This window comes from Platalea leucorodia (assembly GCF_965183815.1).
Source record: "Platalea leucorodia genome assembly, chromosome: 4".
In the NCBI taxonomy this organism is placed as follows: Eukaryota; Metazoa; Chordata; class Aves; order Pelecaniformes; family Threskiornithidae; genus Platalea; species Platalea leucorodia.
Genome location: NC_138826.1, coordinates 124,183,400 through 124,204,048, shown reverse-complemented (window position 1 = coordinate 124,204,048; position 20,649 = coordinate 124,183,400). Strand labels below are relative to the sequence as shown.

At 40.1% G+C, this 20,649-nt stretch overlaps 1 protein-coding gene across 3 annotated transcripts in view; it reads right to left on the bottom strand.

Annotated features, from left to right (window-relative positions):
* The window catches only part of MKLN1 (muskelin 1), a 104,209-nt gene that overhangs the window by 33,516 nt on the left and 50,044 nt on the right, over positions 1-20,649 (bottom strand). For all 3 annotated transcript variants that reach the window (XM_082310450.1, XM_082310451.1, XM_082310452.1), the window contains 4 exons: positions 19,727-19,839; positions 4,368-4,580; positions 2,312-2,533; positions 171-300 (listed from right to left, as the gene is read on the bottom strand). In XM_082310450.1, coding sequence (XP_082166576.1) covers positions 171-300; positions 2,312-2,533; positions 4,368-4,580; positions 19,727-19,839 — 678 coding nt within the window. The remainder of the gene's footprint in view (positions 1-170; positions 301-2,311; positions 2,534-4,367; positions 4,581-19,726; positions 19,840-20,649) is intronic.

The following is a 20,649-nucleotide window of genomic DNA, read 5'->3' as shown; positions in this document are numbered from 1 at the left end:
ATGCTAACCTGATACCATAGGACACTGAAGCTGGCCTTTCACCTACTTCGCAATATATTTCTCATTTGTACCAATGGGAAGAAATTAGTATGTTAATAAGAATATAATAATATTACTATTATAATTAATATGTTAATAAAGAATATGTTAATAAGAAATTAATATCTTACCCATCCCTGAATCCTTCTTAGTGCCGTCTGATATGATATCCACATGATCGCTGTCTACATCGTAACTGAAGAAGTCATTCAAATAAGTCTTCGATCTCTGGCCACCAAATACATATAAGCAGCGGTTTTTCTAGAATGGAAAACAACAAATACGTCTTTACCAAGCTCAAGAAAGTATGTTGGCCATCTGTGACCATTAACAAAAACATGGATGAATCAAAGAGTAATAGATATGGTTCTTCCAAGCTTAAAATCATTCTTTAACTATCAGGTCCACTAGTCTTTATTTGGTAAATAACTCACCTCCATCTCTGCGAAGATTCACACGGAACAATTATGCAGAACAGTTTATTATTCTCGAACTCAAGAAAAACTTGAGAATTCTTGATTGGATTCTTCATCTTCTGGGTTCTTGAATTGTTTTCTCAGTTTCAAGAGCTAAACCATTAAGGGCTCACAGTTTCTCCACCCCAAAAAAACCTCTTACAAATGCAATTTTAAAAGACTTCTTTTTCATGATCCATATGAGACCACAAACCTGGATCCGACACAGAGTTTAGGCTCGAGAGCGACCAGGTAGATTTTACATAGTTAACTACTGTAACCTTGCCTGATCAAGCTGTAAGTTCAGAACATTAAAACAGCAATTCATTTTTCAAGTTTAATATTAAAGAATTAAGTCTCCACATCTAAAACCCATTAGATCATAACTTTGCCGTTAAAAAAAAAAAGGGGAACAAAAGACAAATTGTAAGAGAAACCATCGAGGTACCAGCACATTACTAAACTCGGAACAAGCAAATGGCAAGCAGCAAGCCAAAAATAACAGGTTTATTACTGCTTTCAAGTTTGCCAAGTGGAAAGTCTGTAAGAGGCAGATTATTTTTCTTTCAAATGGTTGAGAAAACAGCAAAGGACCTAAACTTCCATGACCTGTGCTTACAGAAACCTGTATTCTTACGTTTGCCACAGATACCTACTTGAAAAATCTTCTGGTACCTGTGCAGAATTGTGTATTGCAATATGTTTTTGACCAGATTTTAGAGAGCCACTCAAAGCAAAAATGAAATTGGAAGCTCTGAAAGTACAGTATTCACTATAAAAATTCTGATCTTTCAATTGAAAGGGAAAGAAAGATAAACTCAGTAAATTGTTCAAACTGGCTGGGTTTTCAGTGGGTGGTATCAGTACACACTTGAATGCCACAATATTAATTTTAATTCTCTTCCTCCCCACCCCCAAGTTGGAGTTTAATGTCAGCAAAACTCTACAAACTCCACTTACTACCACTAAGAAGCTGCCATGTAAATTCAGTGCAGAACTGCCACTGCACCACACCTACGTATGCAAGAGTTCCTACTTGATGCTAATCCCCTCTGTACTGTGCTATTCCAGGGAAAACACCTGCATGGAAAGCTAGTCCAGAACACGTAAGACACTAACTGTCCTCCCCTTACCACCCTCACCCTGCACTTCCTATGTTCTGCACTTAAGCAAACGTGTGGTTGGTGAGCACAACTGGAAAGGCAATGGAAGGTGGTTTTTTAATACCCAATACCAAATAAATTGCTACACGCCCTCCGCCCCCTCATCCCTCAGCCTTTCCATCAGTGTCTGGATGAAGTGCCCATAATGCCGCCTGTGCCCAGCTGTTAACAGCTGCTCAAGACAAGCAGCAGCCAAGTGCTCAGCACAGAGGAATACGAGGTCTGTGCATCTCAGTACTCGCCCAGTAAGCCCCTGCACTAGCCAAGTTTACCATTCCAGTAACCACATAGGGTATTTACTAGACCAGAAGCTTCCAAGATGCTCTACCAACTCTAAAAGAAAAACTCTCTTTAGATCAAATTTTAACATGCCCTCTGGGTCTATTTACCATTATTTGATTAAAATCAACTATTTAAAATTCACCTTGCTTTTTACTTGAAATTTTATTCAGTTGAAGTCATGAAAGCTCCAAGACTTGAATTAATACCACCTGCACTTACCAAAGAAGCATCAGAATGTCAGTGAACATAAAATCAACTGAGACAACACACCACTTGGGAGATTAAAGAGTTTCAAACTTGCAAGAAAAATCAAAACCAGATGTTCTCCTTCAAGTCAGGCATCGTGCATCAAAGTATGGTGCGGATACTTACAGAATGGAACAACATACAGTGTCCTATTCGGGACTGGATATCCTCAGGTCCAGCGTTACAGGAATCCTCTCTCAAAAGTTTCCATGTCTGACACTGGCAGTCAAAAGCAAACAATCCACTGAACTGCGGTTCGCTGGCTCTGCTGTCATCAACGCTGCCATTGCAGGTCAGAATTCTGCCTCCGAAGGTGTATATCATGTGTTTTTCAGAATCCATACACATCTGTAAGAACAGAAGTAGTAGTTTTAAGCCAGCATGTTAAGACTTGAGCACGCTAAGATTTAAGATTAAACATCCCTCCCCTGCATGTGATACCTAGTAAGGCGGTACTCTGCACATCTCCTGAACCTGTAATGAACAGAAACGAATACACGTGTCTTCACGGTTGACAGGTATTAATCTCAGAAAACAGTCCTTCATTTAAAATGTGAGGCTAATTTTAACTTGCTTATTTAATAAGAAAAAAAAAAAAAAGAGCCTACATGCACCCTTCATCACGTAGAAAACTTGCCTCTAGCTGCTGATTTTAGGGAAAAACATTTTAGAGTTTTTCACCAGGATCCATAGCCAATTCTGTCAAAGTTAACAGAGTATCGCCTTTGGCAATGGTATGCAAGGGAAAAATTCAAAATCACTGCTAATTTACTGACTGCCGCTCAACCGATCCAAAAACAGCCTGCGATTTGTTACTCAGATTCCGTCCCAAGCATGTATTTACTGTTAACCCCCATAAGTTCTACATAAAGCAGGGCCCTAACCTGGCCAAGGATTTTTGATGAGGCTGCAGCAGAAATGTGTTTATCCCCAAAGCCTGAATTCAGGTTATGGCACAAGAGATGCATCGCAGTACAAATCAAACAAAACACCCTGACTCCAGGTGATATTTTCAGACATAGCACAACATACAGGGTTACCAAACACCAGGCAGAAGGAAAAAAAAAAAAAAAAAAAGACAGACAAGATTACAGTAAGATAGAGATGCTACTCAGCAAAACCTACACAAAACACTTCTAGTGCAGCACATTTTTGTGAAGGTTAAACAAAACCCACTATCACAGTAGGTAGTGAGGGAGAGAAGAGAAAGAGCTGCAGATTGATAAAGAATTCAGGGAGGACATTCTTTCCTAAGAGACAGCAGAGGAAAAAAGAAACTATTTCAGAAGCAGGCAAACAAGGTACCCAGAGTAGCCTTGCCAGCTGACAATTTACTTTTGCCTCTTCCCCAACACCTGGGAGACTGGTATTCGTTATTAATAGAACAGAAAGACTGATTGGGTTTTGTTCTGCAGACAACACGTATCTTTAATTTCAGTGTCAGCAGAAACGCATATTGTGCTGGCAAACAACAGCTTTAGTTACAAAACAGCTAGCGTACCAATAAAAGCGGTTCTTGGGCTGCTTTAAAAATGAGTACAGACGTGCTGTTTCTTGGCCATGCTTTATAGCAATCAATTAAGAACAAAATACCTTTTTCAAGTACACAAAAGCCATTAAACACACAATATAAGTAAAAAAAGGATTCAGTTTGAACACATGGACAGGTGTGGCTTTTTAAAAGATTAGTTGCCACTCCTCTGAGGTGTTTCAATCTCTACAAAGCAAGCACATTCTACACATTTTAAAAGATAACCAACTTTGAAAGAATCCTGATCCTGTTGGCCTCATTTCAGCAGCTTGCTTGTAGCATTCTTCTGAAGGTACCATACACAGCTTTGCAAGTTGTTCCCCAATGCCCTTTGAGTAGGCAGATCTGCAAACCCAGCTCAATAAGACTGATTAAAAACAGATGAAATGTGCTTTGAGCTTTAATAAAATGTGTCTTAATAGAATGAATTAGTTTGCAAAGATTTTTATGATTCTTCTGACTCGATTTGACTAGAATACCAGTAGTCAGCGGCATTAGACAAAAACGCTATTAGAATTTAACTGAGTGCAGATCAGCCTTCCTCGTCACTGCTGCGTTACCTGGTACAGCACCTCTCAATCGCAGGAGGCTACGATCAAAATTGATTCGCAAACATTGAGAACTTGCACTAAGAGCATCAGTGTAGCTGACCTGATGATCAAACACCAGCTTTGGCCCTCCATCCGCTGCAGTGTCTTCACTTAGTAACATCCATGTGTTTGTGTCAATGTCATAGCGATAGAAGTCACTTTTCAGAGATTTGCTGTTCCTCACGGAGGAATCCAGATAGCGTCCCAGCGTGTAGATCTGCCTTCGCTGAATGTCAATGCACATCTTGTGACAAGATCTGGCACTAGGACCACTCTAATAAAGAAAAGGACCACAAAAACAAAGAGAACTATGCATTTAATATTGCTCCAGGTAGGTCACTGCACACTCACTAAAGACAAGTAAGCACTATCAGCAACTGGAAATCCTTTGAGAATTCGAGAAAATGTGGTTGTAATCCGAGAAATGCAGGATTAATATAGAAATACGTATATAACGGGACATTCCATAACTTCTTTGTCCTCTGAGAAGACCCCAGCAAAAACCTCAACACATTTTTTACAACAAACTTATGACTTGAAGTCTTTTTGTAAGATTCCTTAGAAAACAGACTGTTTCCTCCAGAAGTGATTCTCAGAAGCGCATGAAAGCTACTTGATCTTTTAAAATAAGAGAACTTGATGCGCATGAGAGGCAAATTAAGATGTTGCAGCCTATAAATAACTACATAGGAAGAAGATTAAGAAGTGCTCTATTACAAGAGCTTCTGTTTTATTAATAGGCTGTTTTCTAACAGATCACAACCAGACACTCCCACAAGCAATCATATCCCGTAATGGGTCTTTGAAGGTAACAAAAGCACTCCCTTGTCCTTCACGAATAGATATGGCCATTCCAATCGCCAACTACCAGAAAGTTTCCCACGGTAAGCAAAACTGCTGTGAGTTATGATCTTCAAGAGAAACACAGAGGCCCCCTGTCAAATTATTATGTGTTTATCCATCCAGGAGTGCTCAACTAACATCATAGAGTAATTTATTCAATGACATTACTGAGTAATTTATTCAATGACATTACCACGATGCTACATAGTACTGGGCAGTATCCTTTCTGCTTCCCAAATCTAATTTTAAGAGCCTTCATACACTTATCTTGAAGTGTGAGAGTGATATTCCTGTACTCCAAAACAATAGAAATCAAGATGTGCAAAGCCTTATTTGCAAAAGATAAGACAAAAGAAAAAGAAAAAAACTGGCATCAAGCTTATAGATAAATTATGTGGTTCATTTGGCCTTAGTTTGTATAATTCTGGCACTTCATAAATGAGGATGCCAGAACAAGGCTGGCTAGCTAACTTTGAGAGTCTGGAAACCAACACGAAAACTGGTAAGATTTCAAGTGACAAAAAAAAGGTAAGATGTACAGAAGACTGAAGTATGAAAGACAAAAAAAAAAATCTATTCAAATCTATCGAAAAATAAAGATTATACAATTAGGCAAAGATGTAACATAAGTCACCATTTATTAGAAGACTTACAGTTAAAGAAAAGTAGTCATGACCCACGAAATAATCAGCACAATATTTGCTCCATGTGCTACCAAATCCCACCTTTACAGAAAACAAATCTTCGTAATTGTACCATTTCATGTAAAAAACTATACTGAAATTATTACTGAAACTTAAAATACACTGTTGGAATACATCTCACTAAGTTGGATAAAATATGAAAGGAAACATTACATTTTTGTAGTCAAAACTTTACTACTCATGTTACAGAATTCAGTTTCTTGATTAAAGAACAGTTACAGCAAACTGTTTACAGTAACTCAAAACAACAATCTGAAGAGGTGAACAGAATTGTTCATATTTTGTAAATATGAAGCATTATGTCAGCAATGATTACAGCTTTGAGGATTAGTTACTTCATGGTAATTAAGATAATTTTCTTTTCTGAAAAAAATACTGCTGGAAGTGAAACATTAGCATAAAATCCTGAAATGCAGCAAAAGTTCATTCGTTGCCTCTGGTCACGTGGAAGAAGCTGACAGAGAAGGAGGCAACATACTTTGCCTTGTTCCTAGAAAATACAAACCAGTATCTTCCAAAGGACCCTGTTCCAAGCACAAAGGGTAGTTTCTTTGCATGATAAGTACCGATTTGAGTATTCCCAAAGGTTGCCCCTGATTCCTAAGAAAGTAACCCCAGCAGACAAAATCCACCTCTAGTTACGCAGCCGGGACACTTCAGGATACGCCGCCGTTCCCCTGCCAAAGAGCCCATACTTGCCTTGGCACAGCTGTCGTGTACACGAAACATTAAGACCTCCCTGCGCTTCCTGACTCTCCCCGCTTTGTCAGGTCATTGCAGTTTTTTAATTGAACCTGCTGATTTCAGTATCCTCCCCCACTCCTTCACCTCTCTGTGCTCTATGGGTTAAAGCAGTTTGCTCAAATAATTGCTCAAATAATGTCTTTGGTACTTTCAAGAATAAATCTCCAATTTAGCAGTTTCCAGACCTGCCTTGCCTTGAAGAGCCGCATCGTCAACTGGAATTTGTCTGAGTACAGACACGAGGCCGAGACACTCAGCACCTACAATACCAGTTTCAAGCCATTGGCATCAGCAGCACAGGTACTACACCAGCTAAGTATACAACATACAAATTTCAAATCCTAAGACTATGTTAAAATGAGAAAAGAATTAAGGAAAAAAATCTTCTTTCTTGAATTATATACTGGTCACGTCTCACACAGTAATACCTGCCGTTTTGAAGAGCTAACAGTGTTACGTTTGACCATTTTATCTCTACAGACCACAAGCACAAACTTCATCACCTCAAGTTCACGTCAGAACTTTAACTTCACCAATTTGCAGAACCTGCCGTAGCACAGACTCTCTTTCAATACAGAAAACTTCACCCAATTCATAATCTTTGCTCAAAGAAAACTGGAGTTATTCCTGCATATCACTTACAAGATCACATGGAATCTGCCAAAAGTTTCCAATTTAGTCTCCATGTTTACCGATATGGGTAAATAACTCCATTAAACAGTGGTACACATTGGTTTGACATTTGAGGCAGAAGAGGAGAAAGGCCTAAATCCGTGTGCACTTGAGTGCTACTCAATTTGACTACAGAAGTCCTTGTAGTATGTATATACTTCAAAGGGGGACACAAAGTCCATTTACAAAGACAGATATGGGCAGGCACTGAAAAACGAATAAAACACTTGAAGGCAGATGTGGTTAAGTGAATCAAGAGCCCGTGGGCGGTTGTGAATGTTCATCCAAAGACGTGTACTTCATGCGGTTACAATAGCAAGCCTGTTGTTCAGACAAAGAACGTGCTGCCACAACTTGTCATGGAGAAAGTGACCCACCAAATTAAACGGCAAGGAGTTTGTTGATTCCAGAAGCGTTCAAAGAACTTGACCTCTTAGAAGCAACAAGTGAGAAAAATTGACCATAATAGACATGACTCTCTTTAACCTACAGCTGAAGAGATCAAATATGGTTAGAGAGCAGAACAACCTTTTGTCCCCTCCTGCCAGGACGCAGGCTGTTGACGATCCATGAGTTAATGTCCTAAGGTGACTGGATCTCACTAGAGATCTCAACACACTTACTCAACTCTGGGCCTTATCACCAAAGATAAGCTACAGACACACAAAAAGTATCTATTGTACTGGCTACTCCTCTAAACATACTAACTGCCATTCCCAAACATATCTGCAGCTAAGAAAGACAGTTTCACCTGCCCACCGATAACCACAAAAGAAGATTAAACAAGCCCAAGTCTTCTTGAGCAGAGCAGAAGGCAAATAATAGTTTTGACCAGTTTGCATTGATCTTCTCCTGTGGTTATCTGAAGTCACAACAAATCAATGCAGGACTTCTCATTAAGTACTTGTTCTTTAGATCTAGTTTCATTGAACTGTCTTCAAAGTTGTTAGCATGTGGGATCTACATTTTTGCAGATGAAGCTTCAACAACTGACTGACTGATTTAGTAGAGGTATTACCTCCTAAATGGAGCGCATCTTAGTTAAAACAGACTCTAGCAAGTCACATCCAGCAACAGCGCCCAAATGATCTGAACAAACACCAGCTTTGGAGACTCTTTCCAATTCTCATCAGGAAGCTCCTGGCACGCACACTGCAGAAACCACACGTGAAAGAAGCTTGTGACTAGGCTAAGTTCTTATTCAGATGGCAAGCAACGTGTTACGCTGCTTTGGCCAGTCCCTCCACTCATGCCAAGGCCGCCGTGGCAATAGTAAAGCATTAGCATATCACATTTCTAACCTACAGGACACCAAACAATACCAGAGATTACTAAGCATGGGCACTGCTCGGTTTCTGTGGAACTCAATAAGTGCCCACACGGAGCTAAGACGAACCTGAACAAAATGGCTCTCTGCCACCCAGCACCACCGTACAATTAGCACAGCATAATAACAGCTAAGACAGATTAAACAGTATGTGCCATGGCCCCGTTGTAAAGCGCTACAAAATACCGAGCTTCTATGCCCTACTCTAACATCTTTCCTCAAACAGGTTGGTCTTGATGCAACTCCTCCGGTCTCTAAAATACAGACAAACGCCCTGATGAGGGTGGGATGGCAGGGGAAGGAAGAGAGTATGTATAGCTAGGAGTACCTAAGACAGGCTTTCAATCCTTTAAGCGCCCAGGAGCGACCAAGGCCAAATAGGATTTTTTTGTTTCGTCAGCGCTACACGAAATTCAATTGTGCAACGCCAAGTGAATACACAGTATACTTTATGAAAAGCCTTCTCAACATGCTAAGCCACTTTATAAAATCTAATTAGAGCTTTCTTCATTTAACTTGCAAATGCTGAAAGCAATTATCCCACTTAAGGACTAACTTACAAAACGTTTTCAAAAAGCAACACAACAGCACCAAGAGACAACACTGCCTCCTTAGAATAATTGATTTGTTCCTATACAGGAGAGAAGGGATTGGGACTCAACTCCTTAGGGTAGGGTCTGCTCAAATAACTATTTATGCCAGAATCAGCATGCATCATCTTAGCAACAGCATCCTGGCATGCTCCGCTAAGGCACAAACATGATAGCTTTCATTTTTTTTGTTTTGTTTTTAAATAAATGTCCTACAAACCCGCTTTAATGCGAACAGGACTGCAGGAAGCCAGTTCCCCTCCCCGTCCCACCTCCCAAACAAAACCTGGGGGGAGCTTGGCTTCCTTTGGTTATCATAACCTTTTGCAAATGAAGGTGTTTCAGTTGCAAGAAAATCTGTTTTATTCAGATTGATCCAGATGAAAAACCTCAGGAGCAAGCCTGGACCCTGTTCAAGAGTCAGGGAAATAAAAACAAAGAACAGCTGACTAATTCTCCCTTCTTGGTGCTGTAAAAGACTGAATGGAATGTGAACACTGCCTCCAGTATAAAGTTCAAAAATAAGCGTCATGAGGTAAATGCTCTTGTCCTAAAGCAAACTAGGACGAGGACATAAAAAGACACAAACAACCTACTTTGTTTCCAGTTCTGAGAGCAGGCTGTCATGCAACAAATAGGCCCTCCTGCCTACACACAACTGCAGAGATTAATTGCTCTCATTTCCCAGTTGCAGAGTATAATCCATTTCCTCCTCCGCCCCACCCCCCAAAAAAGGGAAAGTTCTCCACAATCCTGAAAATGAAAGGAAATGCATATTATTCTTGGCGTGCATTCAGGTCTATACACTTTTTAAGATTAGAGCTTGTTAGTGATTTATCAACGCCAGTCTTCAGCTAATGCGTAGTCCCAAAATGTTTAATCTAAGCTATAGCTCAAAACGATTTGCTTTCCTGTAGGTGAGTACTAAATTCAGCAAGAGAAACAACTACAGCCAAGGGATCCCAGCTACTTTTTCCTACTCTGTACAATGGCAGAAATCAGTGTTTCAGGTGTCATTTGACATCCAAGACTTGACAGATGTAGCACTAGACTTAAAAACCTTTGAATGCCACATGGGGTAGACGTAGCAAGGACTAAACTGGGATCTCAAATGTTTCTAGGAGCACAAGATGGGAGCCTAGCTCTAAAAAACATATTCTGGATGCTGAATGTACACTCTGTTCATTCAATTACTCTGCGAGTTTGCTTAAGTAAAAGCTTAAGGCAGCATACGAAGCTAACAGTCACACTAGGTCAGCAGCCACACATTTCCACTCTAAGATATTCTTGCCACTATTTATGGAAGATAACAGATACTCCAACTTACTTTTACAGCTGCTGTACCAGCTATAAAGAATATTCTTTGACAGTATACAAGTTAAAGATGTTCTGCCAACAAATACTTTGGGAAGTCTATTAAATAGATCAGAACGGCTAAGCATCACGACGCTTAAAACTCCCCCAGGACCAGTACTGCAAAGCCATGGGTCTACGCAATTTTTCGCACAAAACAGTTAAATGCCTCATGAAAAATATTAGGTTCAGATACCAAAAAATTTCTGACAAGTATTTGCAAATAATTGACTATTAAGTCTGGCCACAGCTAGGACAAGGAAGATATCCTTCGGTCAGGCAGCTGACATAGTATTTGAGCTATGGTTAATCTGCTTACAAGTACCCTCCTATAGCAATGCAACTAAACAGATTTAGTTGCAAAGGCCTTTCTGGGCATCTGACTCAGACATGATGAAGCAGATTAAAGTCAGAGGCAGCTTTGAGAACACAGTTTTGATTCATCTCTTTAAGGTGGGAAAACAAAAAAATTAAACAGGATGAAGCTTTTTTCTTCCTAAAAACATGCACGCATTTGGGATAGTCCTAATTTCTCACTGTTGATACTTCACAGCCTCAGGCTGAGCCTTACACAAAGAGACTTTCCCTGCTTAGACTAGACGTAAAAAATAAATGGCCCAGTGTTGTATTTTTGAAAGACTGTTCAATGAGCTTCTAAGTCAAACAATTAAGCCCAGAGATCGTATGACATGATCCTTATGACAGCAGTGGACTGGATTTGACGATCCATGAGGGGCCCATCCCTTCCAGCCCCACCTAAGACTTGACTCAGACTGTTTGCCCCATCCTTAAGGCATCAGCGCGGGTTCATCACAGCACGGATGAGAGCAGACTCAGTGCAGCACATGAACACTGCTATGAAAATGAATAAATGCTTAATGTTCTATTCCCATGAGATTACCTGTTAAAAATTAGTCTCCCAGCAGGCCTGCTTGGAGAAACAACTAATTTCAGAGTATTTTCATAAAGGAATGAACCAGCACATGATCTATTGGCTTCTGATGAACCCTGATTAATGCACCTCTAAAGAAATAAAGTGTGTCTGTGAACTTTCCAAAGCACCAATATTCTGCTTTTGACAGCTGTGTTGCATGAGTTTACCTACAGTGCAGAAACAACGTTGGCAACCGATGCCTGCGTTACTGCCAGTGCAGGGAGCCACGTTCCTGGGTCATTTCTGAGCTACGTGCTCTCACTTGGCTTGCTCTCACACCAAGGTATCATCAAGGCCTTCCAGCAATGCATAACACCATGGAGCTCATGTTGCAGTAAACCAAGGCATCCTATGACCAAGAGAATTCCCAGGCAAGCGAGTGGAAAGGGGAAAAAACTCAGAGCTTCAAGCACGCAAACAGCGCGAAATAATTCTTTCATTTATGTGAAGCAGGTTGCAGGAACGCTTATGAAGGTCTTGTCTAGGCTTTAGTTTACAGTCAAAAATAAGTCATCCAGCCTACAGGATTCAGCTTACAAATGCAAACAAGAGAAGCACTGAAGTAATACCCTAGTACAAGACAACCTTGAAGCAAAAGGACATCAATACTGCGCTATTTCTAACAACAGGCGCAATTTACCTGCAAACCAAGCGCTACTCACACGGATGAAATGTGAATAAAATCGTAGCTTCTGAAATTTTAACAAGTAAATTGTTGCTTTGGTACACATCAACTGCTCAGCTTTGCTTTCAGTAACACTGATGAAATATAACAGACGACTCACCACAGAACCAGAGCTTTCACCAGCTCCGAGAGATGGGCCCTCAGGACAACATCCCTCGTGTGCCGAATTTAACTAACCCCATTAACAATTGCAGGATGTCGAATGAGGTCATTTTTGCATGCATCATAAGTTCACACTGTCCTCTCATTACCAGTAACAATGGCTAGCGAAGGTTCAGCCAAGAGAGATTTTTCCATAGATGCAAACTATTCGGCTTCACTACAGTCGCACTTGCAGACCAACAGGCTAGCAGGCTGGAAAAAAAAAAATTAACTAGTCATTTATGGAGTGTTTAGCCACAAACGTGAGGATTCAAGGCTAGAATTTTTGAAGTTTTTTTTTGTTGTTTTTTTTTTTTAATTAATTAATTATCCTTGAAAAGCTGGTGATAGATAAACATGAAATTGTAAGTCTAAATACTTTGACAGCCATGGGCTCTCAGATGTTTCTGAGAAAGCGAAGACAGTCTTAAACAGATGACAAAGGAGTAGTTTGTACTCAGAGGTGTTCGAAAGTCATAAAAGTGGCTGTATAATTTTTCCCCTCAGGCTAACCCATGGCTATGAGATTGCCATCTCAGGGATACAGATACTGAGTACAGTTTAATGCAGGCTTCCTGTGTTAGCTATTATAGCAACATGGCAAGAGAAAAAAAATATATATATATAACAGAACAGAATATTTTCAGCATTGAAAAAAACAGAACTGTGGAGACTGCCGTGCCTTCTTTTGAACTAAGTGACAGATGAGGAAAGATGTAGCTTCTGAATTTTTTTTTTTATATCACCCTTCAGCTATTCTCAGAACATAATTTAGTTATCCAGCTGCAGGAACCGCATCAATTACCACTGGAAGCGCAGCACACAGCTAGTCTCTGCTGTGTCATAGTTTCAGAAACAAGGCATCTTCAGTTTTGCAATAACCTACGCAGAGGAAAATCAGCCAAGAAACAGTGCAAGTATTTTCACCGGAGGTCTGGGAAAAACCATGCTAAACCCTTCTCTTCCATATATTAAGAAGAGTAAGCATAACACGTGGCAGCAAGCACGTGTGGAGGAGCTTTTAAAGACAGAGCACTGAAAACAAAGCATGCATAGGGCAATGCGAGGACTAGAACCCAAGATTTCCTGAATCCCAATATCAATAAAATCTCCATCACATACATGCCCTGGAAAATTCACGGATTAAGTCCTATTAAACATACTACGCTCTTTCAGGTCTGAGAACTCAACATATCAATGTGCTATCCACTCTGCCAGTATATGCTCTCAAGACAGTCCGAAAAGCTTACGTCCTCATTACCTCCAAAACCCAGTGGCAGAAATACATTATTAGCAGTAAGGTCCACAAAAACTTACTATACATTCAAGCATGTAATTATCCAGACAAGTTAGCTAAGGATTTGTCTATGATACTACTTGAGAATGCTTCCCCTGTGTTACCATATCAGGATAACTGATATTTCTTCAGGGATTTCTGTATTTGTACAGCTTGAGGAGCATTAACGTAACAGAAGTCTTTCACGGTCTAACTGAAATAAGAGACTACTGTACTCCCAAGGCAAAGTTGACTGGTGTGTGAAGCTACTTTCACCTTGCTGGCAAGAGAATAAGCTTTCCTCCCACCTTCTACCCCCACATACTCTCCTGCTTCCTTAAAATCCTTTTTCCCCATCCATTCAGTGTGAAATTAGGGTCCCAGGGACACCAGCTGGCTCTTCTCTTACAGGTGCCTATTTCTGTGTCTTTAAAACCCAAAAGGATATAAATCAGTGCTCCTTATACCAATATCCGTCACTTCACTGAATCCTTACCTGAAAATTGTGGAATACTAAGCAGTTGAATAACGTGTCATCTTCCCTGCGATGCATTCACAGCCACCCCAGCGTGTCTCTGGATACTGCCTCATCTGTAATTTACAGGGAACTGGATGATGCAATAACTTCCTAATAAAGTCCTAATAAGTAAAATAAAGCTGCATTCCAGATCAGAGATCGGAGCAGTAAACTCATCATAAGCTAGAGTTCACATGGTTATTTTTATCGGAACATAAACACCACAAATCAACTATGCGTGATGCATTACCTCAAGCTGTAAAAGCAGTTTACAAGCTGCACCCTTTGCAACTGAAGGCTTTATGATGGTTTGGAAACCCACATATAATCTGAAGACTGGCACACACAAAATCCAGGACTGCCAAAGTTTTGCAGCCTTCAGAACACCGTGCATAATGCATTTATTTAAGTATTCTCTTCTCTATGAGACTGACTTCAATACCAACATCTGGTGTTAGGAGTAACTGAAGTTTGGCTGGTTTTCTATGTTTTTTTCAGGATGGAAGCAAGAACTACAGGCACCTAGTGATGGAATTGAATAACTTAAGACCCAGAGCCGTTTTAAAATATGGATGACCTTTTCTTAAAAAAAATGTCAAAGTTAAAAAAGACAAATAAACAAGGGTTAAGAGGACAGAGCTCCTTAGGCACACAAGGTAGCATAAGCAAATAAGAAGTTACCTTTAAAAACTGAAAACCTTTTCAAAAAAGTTTATTAAAAAAAAAGAGGTACTTCTCCCTCAATAGGGCCTTTTTGTTTTAGGCTGCCTCTGTGGAAATCACTGGAGAAGCTAGTCAGGCCTATCTGAAAGTCTCTCTCTAACATTTTGGAGAAAGAGTACTGGCTAGAACGTCTTTAAATCATTATGCTACTAAGCAGGGAGGAAAAGAAAACATTAGCATGCGATATTTAGGATCAGCCTAGAATACTTTTCATTTGGTTCACTTCAGCATCTGCCTTCTTTGTCCCTACTTTCGTAGGCATTTACACTATTTAGGAAGTTGGCTCAGAGGTGTATCTGCAGTATCCAAGTTTCTATTGCAGGCTTTTGGGGACAGCTGCTTTCTCCCTATGTGCTTTTGTGGCACCAGGCATCTCGTACAACTGAGCATCTGTACAACTGGAACTACTCAGAAGTAGGACATGGCAGACTCAGTATATTAGATCTCAAGTCCATAAACATCACAGTATTTGAAACAAAACACCCTCAAGTTACTCAAAGCGTCTTCCAAACTACATCACCATCTGTGGGAAGGAGTCAATATTTGAGACTAGTTCAGTTCCTACACTTAAAACAGCATAGGGTAAAATCTTTACATAGATAAGCTTACATCTTTCTGCATCACACCCAAAAAAAAAAATCAGTTATAGGTGTCACAAACGCTTACAAACGCATAAAATGCTTGTGCGCGCTAATATGACATTGGAACCTTTGTGTAAATTCATCCATGTCAACAAACGTCAAGAAATGCATGCTGACGCTGTAGAAAATCTAACTGGAAATACAACAGCAGACGGAATTCACCCTGGCTCTCACTGTTAGGAGTTCTGCACTTGTCAGCTTTTACTTTCAGTAACCTGGAAAAGCACTTGGTGTTAGCAGCAAACTGTCACCTTACAATACACAGGTTTTCTACACCATTTTGAACCTACTGAACAGCGGACACTTTTGACCTACGCTTTCCTTCATTGGGAGAAATGATTTATCCTCTCAACCAGTTAACCCATGACCAGAACTTCACTTCTACCTTTGGCAAGAAATGCTTAAACACTTTGAGAAACACAGTGTCACCTAAACCTAACCCATTTACACAATTCCACGTTCTTCACAGAACTGCTTTAAGAGCAGAATCTTCCTCTAAAAGCCAGAATGAGAATGAGTCAACGTACCATATTTACAAACGTACTACAGAAGCTACCAATTCATGCAGTAACACTTTGCTTGAAGGGAGATCCTGTATCTCTCCTCATGTCTCTAGGAAATACTGAAACAAGGTACAGGAATACTAGTGACATACAAAATATGCCAACTATCACGATTCTTTATTTTCATTTATCAAATCTCCAGAGGCATCAACATCCTTCAGCATTTTGATGCTATTTAAAAACCCACATAACTATCACTTTACACCAAGCAAAGTTTTTCCTACAGTTCACTTAAACTGTCCTCCTGTACTGAATTTCACTAAATTAGCCTTCAAAAGAGAAAGCTGCTGCTTGGAAACTAGAAATATTAGACACCAAAACATACACATTAAGTTTCTCTATTAATTGACACTGGCCTAGGATCAAAATGCCCAAGGAATGACAAGGTTTATTTTTTCAAAACTATTTATTCCCAATTCCTGAAAAGGCCTACTGATCTACAACCACTAATAAACCCTGGAGACAACAGCATTTGTCAGAACATTCCACTTGGTTCAGGGTAAAAACCCTTAAAGGCTCTTACACTTCACATGTTTTGGCTGTGCCTCATGCCAGCTGATGCAGAGAGCTGTCGCGTACTGGAGCGCTCCAGAGAGGAGAGAGTAGGACGGGAGTTGTGGGTACAGCTGAGAGGTCATGAGCTGCTCCGCGGTGTATCTCCTTGGAAGGACGGAGGCTTGGAGGAGGAGGAGGATTTGACACGGACTGCAGGAGCCTTGCAGGATCCATACACCGAAGGGACGGCGGGGAAGCTCTAATTCAGGTCTGTTTGCCCATCAGCAGCTGTGGTACGTACACCAGAGGTTCAGCCCAACACCACAAGCAGGTCCTCTAGACCCCCTTTTTAAGACTGTAAGTGATCAGCTACTCCAGCAGCGCTGTGAGTATTTTTTCCTGATGTAAAAAGGGCTATGGAAAATTAGCTTTGGTAGTCTAACTGTTAACAACCACAAATGCAACTTCAGGTGAACAAGGAGACATTTCTCCAGCTCACTGGCAAATGTTGAAAAACAGCAGCAACGGAGTTTACTAAAAAGGTCACACAGCCTTTTCATAACACATTGCAACAGAAGCTACCAGCACCTTTATCCCAAAAGCGTTACTGTGTGTTACCCCTACGATAACATTGGAAAAGATGCAACTTTTACCACACTCTGCTCTTGTCCAAGCTTAATTATTGAGTAGCTCATTTAACCACTGTCACCGATTAATTAGACCAAAAGAGATGCAGAACAAGCACAATACAACACAAAACCAAGACTAAGCTCTACTGGAATCTACTCTGAATACTTTTTAAAATTTCATGTCAACAGACATTTCCTTTTAGCAAATTGTTTGTGAACAGTTGATGTCCCTATTAGAGAAACATCTGGAGTCTTTGTTTTTTAATTTACTTCTCAACATTTGAGATTGACCTTTTCATTTCTAAATCAGGTTTTATCCAGATCTCTCTAGGGAAAAAAAGAAAACAAAACACCACACAACACTGCTCGTTTGCAAGTATGGCAGCTGCCCGTTCACTGTACCTCAGTAAGTCACCAAAACCCTGGACCATGCCTCAGCAGGCCTTCTTCTGAACTCCACTGCAGACTATATCAACGCAGAGAGTCCGCCTAGAATACCACTTCTAAAGCCACACGCATTTCTTCGTACTTTTCTCTATTAAGTATGTCTCTTCTTCAAAATTCCCCATACGTTCAACTCATTCTCCTTTTTTTCTTTTTTAAATTCCCCTATCTTGCCTTCTCTCAGCCCAAGACCCTTCCCATCTTCCGTTTACGTTTCCTGACCTTCCATTGCACCCTGTATTTTTTTTTCTTCCAAAATCTCTTTACAGCCACTTTATTGTATCAACTCATCTCTTCTGTCTCTCCCACGGAGCCATCCTTTGCATATCCCTTCTTTCTCCCATCCCAGTGTTGCTCTGCCAGAGTCAGGCATGAGGAACTTGAAGAGAAAACATACGCTGCTCCTGGCCCTGCTGCAGCCTTGCATCCCAGCCAGGTCTCCCAAGCTCTACAGAAGCTCAACTGGATGAGGCAGGATCCCAGCAAGAAAGGAAATTCATCCCTGAAACACCAGAACTACCCACACTGGTTTGTGCAGGAAGAAAAACCAGTAATTCCCTTTTGGTAGGAAGGCCTTATTTCACTGCATCCTGAGCTAGACAAATATACGCACTAAGCGGCTACAAAGCAAGAAAAGTGAAAGAAGGGACAATTAAAACCGTTGTGCCTTCTTTTCTATCGTGTTTCTTCACTTCCCCAACCTCCTTATAAAGGGAGACAAAGGAAAGGAAGGTCTAGCTGTTTATCTTTACCATATAGTCGATAAAAGAGCTGAGTCCCAATTTCCCCTTGGTATTATGTCACACACACCCCTCCTTATCTTAAGGAGGTTACCTGTTGGGTAAACAGGGAGAAAAATAGTAAAACCCAAGGTTCAAGACAAACAGAAGCAACACAAGCCCAGCCTACAGGACTGGACCCTGGAAGACTAAATCTGGCTTTGGCATCGTATCAGTAAACATACAAGTAGCCATGAGCAGTGATGAAAGGACTATGAGTAGAAAAAACAACCTACAATAACAGTAAAAACAGCTTACAAGAATATAAAATGTAAGGACAATTTTACTTTTATACAGCTATATTATGATAGAAACCGGAATGTCATGTTCAGTTTTGTTATTGCTGATTTTATAAAGGATGTTAGAAACGGTAAGTGCATGACACGCACAGAGATTTGAAGGCTATGGGAAATGCCTTACTGTGAGATTTTTTTTCAGCTCAGGCTGTTTGTCCTACTTGATTACAACCTCTTCACACCTTGCCAGGAAAAAATGGCAATATTAAAGTGTTATTTAATCTGGTATGAAGCTCACAAAATAAATATGACAAGAAACTGGAAAAACAAATGGAAATGAGACAGTTTTATACTTTTTTCAAATAGTGGGGGAAATCAACTCCTAAATTTACCAAAAAGTGGTGGAATCTCAAACTTTTCATACCTTCAAGAAGAGGCTGCATGAATTTCCTGAAGTTATGCTCTAACAAACAAGTAACAAACTCAAAACAATAACCACATGGAACTTTAACGTTTCACAGCATACAGTAAAATGAATTACTCAAGCCAAAGGTCTTGGATTTTTTTTTGTTACCTCCTGTAACCCAAGCTACATTCATTTCAGAGGTTTCATATGTCAAATACTGAGCAAAACAGGCCAAGGAAAATGGCTCAAATGAAGACCACGAAAGCTCTCGGGATTGCGTGGCCTCTGGCAGCTACCCATCCTCTAGATTTCTGTCTGTTAGCTGTCCATTTCTACTCACATTTTTGTCAGAAGCTAAAAAAATAAACAATTTGTTTCTGAAGCTCAACACCAGCATCAGGTCTGAAATGTTTATTAGGCAGTCTGGGTGTTAAGTCCTATCAAATTATTTAACTCATGTTCTACTCACTGATTTGATTTTTGGCTGATCTGTCTGCTCTTGAGAAATAAACCTTTCCCCTCCAGTAATCTTAACACTTCAAGTTCACATCCATCTCGCATTTTCCCAAAGTAAGCATTTCAAAAGTCTTCAGAACTTGAAGGTATGAATTTTGTGGCTCTCACTGCACACTATGCATCAATACAAGCACTTCAGACGCATGGCATTTTTCTGTGCAACAATTCATATATTATTAATACGGACGTTTGCAGAACTTACCTCTTTCTCAGTATCCCTGGATATACAGGTCCACTGGTTTTCCTTCACACTGTATGCCCAGAAGTCAGCCAGATCCTGAGTTCCATCCCAGCCACCAAACAAATAAACAGTTTCTATTAAAAAAAAAAGGAAAAATATGTTAATTTTATTTTAAAAAGAGAATGCCTTTAAATGGGCTAGTACCTACAAAACACCTGTGACAAACAGACAGACTACCAGAAGAGAAATTGAAACCAATTCTTACTTAAAGCACTGCTCCTCTTTGAATGGAACCAGTCACCAAGACAAAGAAATGTGGTTTGGTTTGGTAATGGAAGTTTTTAGGATTGATAGACAGCCAACTCTCGAGGAGTCATTTTCTATTTTTACATTTACATAAGAGGCAATCAAATCCACAGCCTTCTGATCAAAATTCAAGACAGACAAATGAACAATATTTAACATTTTGGATACTGTGCATTTTGGTCTATCAATGACATCTCAGCCTCTACCCCAGTTGGTGCAAGATCTATAGGTTAGAAAGACTTCTGAGATAGCAGCGACAAAGCTTTTCTGTTTAGTTCATCCCTTACAATGGAAAATTCACTTCAACGATGAAATCCTCTTCAACGGAAACACCTGGCATAAAGCAACTTAGCTGATTCCACAAAAGCAAGCAAGTAGAAGAGTTACAGATTTAAGTCAGTGTTTCAGGCTCATCTTTAGAGCCTGTTGCCTTAAACTCGCAACGGCTCTGTGCACAGCAAGTTCAGACGCTTCTCAGACTTGCTGATAAAACGAGATGAAGCCTCTGAACATGGGAAGCTTTTAAGGACGAAGTCTCTGTTCTGACATGGATAGATAACTCAGCTGCTCCCATTATAGAAACACCACTATCTGGTCTCAAATGCTAAAAATACTTCATTTTTAGACTGCATTAAAAC